The 5,597-nt window shown below is 48.5% G+C and overlaps 1 protein-coding gene across 1 annotated transcript; it reads left to right on the plus strand.

The window, feature by feature from the left end:
* Positions 1–3,390: 3,390 nt before the first annotated feature.
* On the plus strand, positions 3,391–5,589 carry LOC104268360 (keratin, type I cytoskeletal 10-like; the record flags this gene model as incomplete). Its single annotated transcript, XM_009877524.1, has 3 exons — positions 3,391–3,927; positions 4,794–4,876; positions 5,427–5,589. Coding segments are annotated over exons 1-3 (735 nt in total), but the record flags the coding sequence as incomplete, so codon positions are not given.
* Positions 5,590–5,597: the final 8 nt, after the last annotated feature.

The following is a 5,597-nucleotide window of genomic DNA, read 5'->3' on the forward strand; positions in this document are numbered from 1 at the left end:
ACGCTCAATCATTAATTTATCAGGAAGCAGGTGAAACGTTCCCTTCTCCTGCTGTAAAAGACCACAGAGGGAAGATGTCTCAGTGGTATTTCTTCTATTTCATCTGTCAGGCACTAAACTCAATAGTATTAAGGACTAGAGCAAAATAAGAAAATGCAGCACTGGAACAACTGCAATAATGACTCACAGAGTGGCCATAGGTAGAAGTTTTCAAACCAAGACTCCAAGTCAAGCCTTTAACGACCAGCTCCAGCCCTACAGAAAGTCCCAGACTTGATGCAGAAATCCCTCAGCAGACGTGTAAGGCCAGTGCTCCACAAGAGATCCAAAGAGACACTTATGAGGGTTATAACAGCAAATTCCCATCGATCGGACTCTGTGCATGTGCTAGTTGCTCCCAGAGCTCTGGCTGAGAAGAAGCTGGAAAGTGAGTCTTGCACTTCTCCTTTCCTGTTGCCTTCTCCTGCCTTGTTCTGTGCAAAGCCAGCTCGCCAGCCCGCTGCTGCCCGTTCTGGCCTCAGTCCTCCCCAGCCTGCTAGTCCTCACACTCTCATTCCTAAAAATATAGAGATACTGCACTGACGCTCTCCCAGTTTTCAGTCTTCGGGAAACTCGAGGCTACCCACGCCATATTAAAGCTCGCCGCTTTCTTGTGGGAGCCCCAGAGGATTCCCACCAGGTCTGGGCTAGCCTCCTCTTGCGAACTGCTGCTGACATCTAGCAGCTCCACCTGACTCCCCGCTCTCGGATCAAAGGTCTTCCCACCCTTCCCACCAGGTCGGCAGGCGCAAAGCGCGCACTTTCACAAAGGAACTGTCCTAAATTCCTGAGAGGTGAAAGAGACCTAATGACACGGCTGAAGGACTTTATGAAAATGCCTCTGGAAGGCCCCCAGGGTTGTACAGACTCAGCTCCTAAGACGCTGTGATGTTGTTTGTGGACCGGCAAGTTGGGATGCGTCTGGAAAGCCTGAGAAGGCAACTTGTGATAAACAGCTCCCCGGCAGAAAACAGCCTGGAAACAACCCACATATTAAAGAGCTGCAAATTATGGAGCTGCAAACCTAGGGCTGGAAACTACATTTCCATGAGATTTCCATATTTCTTTGTGCTAATGAGACACACCTAGGAAGCTTATGAGTTCAAATAACTGAATGAAAATAGGAAGGAAAGCTTAACTTATTTTTTAAGGTCTTCAGAAGGATTACTTAATTTTACCTTAGCTTAACCAGTGCACCCATTTCCTGAAGACAAAGAGGAAAAGAGCAAGGAAGAGGGCACGCGTGTGCCAGGCAAGGATCCCGGGCAGAGGTGCGTGCCCCAGGCCTCCCCAGAGGGAGGTGGGTCTAAGGGACAAAGCCACAGGCCCACAGGGGACCGAGGCAGCTCAGCAGAGCAGGAGCCATCCTCGCTGCAGTAACTGCCGCGATAGGCACGTAGACATCCTCCACTCCCACAACGAGTAAGTCACTCCATGTTTCTGCCTGCATTATTCTGATGTGCTAAAATGATAACTGTGGAGCAGAGGAAGGAATGTGCGCTCACTCAGAAAAGCTGCTTGCTGCAGACATCTGTTGGGAAACTCCTGCGGAATCATACGCAGCACAGGCAAAGCTTCAAGCGATGCAGCATTACATCAGTTTCGGTTCATTCTTACCACCACACCCTGACTCCAATTATGTTCTCCAGTCCTAGTAAAGAAATCCAGGTATTCCTTCCTATACACAACAACTTTATTAGAGTTTTTACCTATTCTGAGCTTTGCTCCTTTGTATTTAGGGGCTGATCGGAGCACGGCTTGGATGGCAGGGCAGGCTGACTTCCAGGCACTGCAGCCTGCTACAGGAGACCCGGGTTCAACTGCAGACTCTGCCTGAGGCGTGCTCTTTGTCTGTGAGTAAATCACTGAGCAAGTCTCTCCACACCTCTGTCTCCAGACTGCTGGAGATACCAGCGGAATGCTGCTGATAAGTAACATCCAAGGATGCAGAGATAAGGGGAGGCATCTTTTCAACAGGAAGAAAAAGAATAAGAGCAATAAGATGACGGGCAAATCCCTGAATACTGGGATAGTTCAGTCCTTCACTAAGTGGGCTGATTTGCTTGCCATAATATAGCTATTCCTGACGCAGAATGAGGGTTTGAGCACGAGTCTGGCTCGTTTGTTCCCTGGTGAAGCAGAGCTGGAGAATTTCTTACAGCGAGTGCTTAGTTTCGGAAAGCTGTGGGACGCCTGCCTCTTGCTCAACAGTGAGCAGAAACAGCTTCTCCCTGGAGAGGCCATTGCTCTTGAGTCTGAGCAAAACATCTCACGGAAATTAGCTTAGCCCGAATTTTGATGTCAGAAGAGTGAAAGGATTCTTACCTTTTAATTTCTCTGCCTAGCAAAGATCTGGACACCTTAGTGACAGAGAAGGACCTCTGCTTTGCCCTTCAGGCACCTCTGAGCCAGCGCAGAGCTGTGCTGGGCAGCGACGGCGCTGTCAGCTCTCTCAGCAATTCTGTCGTTACATTTCCTGAGACACTAGTCCCAAGCCTCTTATTCGAAGGCAGCACACTCTGACGGAGAACTTGCCCACAGGATGTTTCCAGTCCCATTCACCCACCCTTCCCCAGCAGCAGCCACTCTCCATAATGACAAAAACTGCAGCAATATCTCGCACTCAACAACAGGAAACATTTAAAGCACTTTTACCTGACTTTACACTCTCCACATAAAGAAACAGAACCTTTGTGAATTACTGGAAAGCCACGATCTTACACGAAGAACCTTTCATCCATGTCCCTTAAAGGATCATTCCACGGTCTCACTTGTCTTGCACCGAGTGTCCTGGATTTGTCATTCTGCCCATGGAGAGACTTAAAGGTTAATCTCCGTGCCTCTGATCTTTCCACAGAGTTCTTACATCATTCCTCATACATCATTCGAGAGTCAAACTCCATAGTTATTCCTTCTTTTTCATCTTACATAGTCCAACATCAGCACCTTGCACGAAAACTGCTTGTTCAACTCCAAATAAAATGAAAATAAATTAACGAGAGATAAAGAGCTCTTTGATGCAATAACCTTTAATGATTTCTTCCTGGTATATAATTTGGGACAGTGTTTTTCCTGGCTTAATGTTGTAAAGTTTGCATCATAAACAAAAAGCTGATGATTCATAAAACATTATTGCTAATGTATTTTTGAAATTAGCAAGAGACATGTAAAGTATCTTCCTTGTCTACCAGGATTCTTGAAAGGAAACTTCCCTTTGAGAAATTATTCTTGGCACCAATGGCAAGAGTAGCCAGCCTTATGGGAAGAAGAAACAGCGGTGACACCCACTGTGGAAGGTATAAATAGAGTCCCGCGGCCACGGCCAGCTCGCAGTCTGATTTAAGATCAAGCTGTGCATCTTGCTTTGGGCTTCTGCTTGCATTTCCAGCTGCTGTCGCCATGAGTTGCAACATTAAGGAGACTATTACGGTGTCTAGCAAAGGCAGGAGCAGTGGTGGCAGCTGTATCATTGGTGGTGGTGGTGGAGCACGGATTTCTTCCTATGGGATAGGCAGTGGCAGAGGTTTTTCTGGAAGGAGCTACTGCGGTGGAGTGAACTATGGCGGGGGACTGAGTGTTGGTAGCTTGGCTGGTGGGAGCTATGGAGGTGGCAACTGCTACGGCAATGGCCTGGGCTTCGGCCTCGGCGGCGGTGTGGTGGTTGGTGGTCTCGGTGGCGACTGTTTGCTTTCGTCCTGCGATGAGAAGGTCACCATGCAAAATCTCAATGACCGGCTGGCCTCCTATCTGGACAAGGTGAAGTGCCTGGAGAAGGAGAATGCTGAACTGGAGTGCAGGATCAGGGAGTGGTACGCGACACAGGGCCTCTCCTGTGAGCCCCGCGACTACAGCTGCTATTACAAAGAAATCGAAGATCTTCAAAATCAGGTAATCTCCTGTCCCGAGGTCCCTCCCCTCTTTAAAGCTTACTCCTGCATTTGTACTTAGAGTCTCTGCCACCAGTCGAGGTAACTTCGGTGCTGCTAAACGTCTTTGCAAACAGAAATTTTGTCAAGCTCCCCTATGACACTGTTGAGTGGCGGTGCTATCAGAGATGCACGCTGCCAGGGCATACAGGTGGGATGATAACCTGAAAAAGGAAAAGGATGCTTTGTTACGTTGTTTGTGTTTTGACTCTACAGCTGTAAATATGATATTACCAAGTGTGCTCTGAGGAACTGTAGTGGTGCCAGCCCCGTAGGAAAAGCAAAGCAAAGAGAACTACAGAACAAGAGCAGAACATACACATCAAATGCTGTATCAAACAAGCATTATAAATTCTAGATGAGAAAAGCTGAGCATTTAAAACAGCTTGATACTAATGTGTCCACAGTGACAGTTATGGCTGATCTTAAAGATACCTTCCGACTATCTGTCCTGATGATCCTTAAGCCTGAAGCCCCGAACGTGCCAGCTTGAATGTCAGTTGAGACTTAAAGTCCTAAGGAAGGTTCTTCAGGTTCGCTTCTTTGTGAAGCGTCTTTGGAACTTGCCTTCAGATCTTGAACCTGGCGAGTCCCATCTCGCGACACTTTAACTCCCAACCTCTCCCCACCCAACCTCTTCACTGACTGAGCTAAGGAGGCCGAGTTACCTCCTGCAACTGCTCTGCTCGAGGAACAAGGTTATTTGGGTGAGAAGGTAACAGAAAAGGGAAATTGTGAAGAGTTACTCCCTAACTGCAATGTAGACTGACCTATGGGGTGTAACAGCAGAGAGAAGTGAGCCATCTCTCCTGGTCTGCTCTTTTCCAGATTGTCTGTGCCACCATTGACAACAACAAGATCATCCTGGACATTGATAACAGCAGGATGGCTGCTGACGACTTTCGTGTGAAGTGAGTGCCCCTCCGTGCAGATGAACCCCACGGCTTCCTCCCTGCTCCTTTGCATCTCATTTGTGGAGACTCAGGGCAGTAATTACAGAGAACTCAGTCTCGCTACAACCCCACATTAGGACAGGAGGACTGATGAAAGGCATTTTGCTCTTGGTCACCAGCCCTCCCTTAATTGGTATTCTTGGGTAAAACATTTGGCAACAGTGCCCGCTGGTGAGGGCTGGGGACCCACACTGCAGGGAGTGCCCTTAGTGGTATAGTTGGAGCATTTCCATCACAGACCAGCACAGATTGGGATCAGCAAAACAGAAACGCAGCTGAGTAAGTGATACCAAATATAGAGTCACCAGGAGCAGGGCAAAAATAGATGAGGAAGAAAAGCTTTCACACAGCAGACATGAAGTGCAGTGCTGGGATCCAAGGCAGAGCGTGTTCAGCTCAGACAACAAGATACGCTTTGGAGCAGGTAGCTGGGAGAAGAAATCTTTGCCCAAACTGAGCAGGTGTGAGTTGTTACTCTTCTGAATTTCTGCTTTCTTGCACAAACCAGGTACGAGACGGAGCTGGCTCTGCGCCAGAGCGTGGAGGCTGACATCAACGGCTTACGCCAGGTCCTGGACCAGCTGACTCTCTGCAGGTCTGACCTGGAGGCACAGCTGGAGTCGCTGCGGGAGGAGCTCTGCTGCCTGAAGAAGAACCACGAGGAGGTAGGGTCCTGCCT

This window comes from Apaloderma vittatum, unplaced genomic scaffold, assembly GCF_000703405.1.
Source record: "Apaloderma vittatum isolate BGI_N311 unplaced genomic scaffold, ASM70340v1 C12295784, whole genome shotgun sequence".
Classification (NCBI taxonomy): domain Eukaryota; kingdom Metazoa; phylum Chordata; class Aves; order Trogoniformes; family Trogonidae; genus Apaloderma; species Apaloderma vittatum.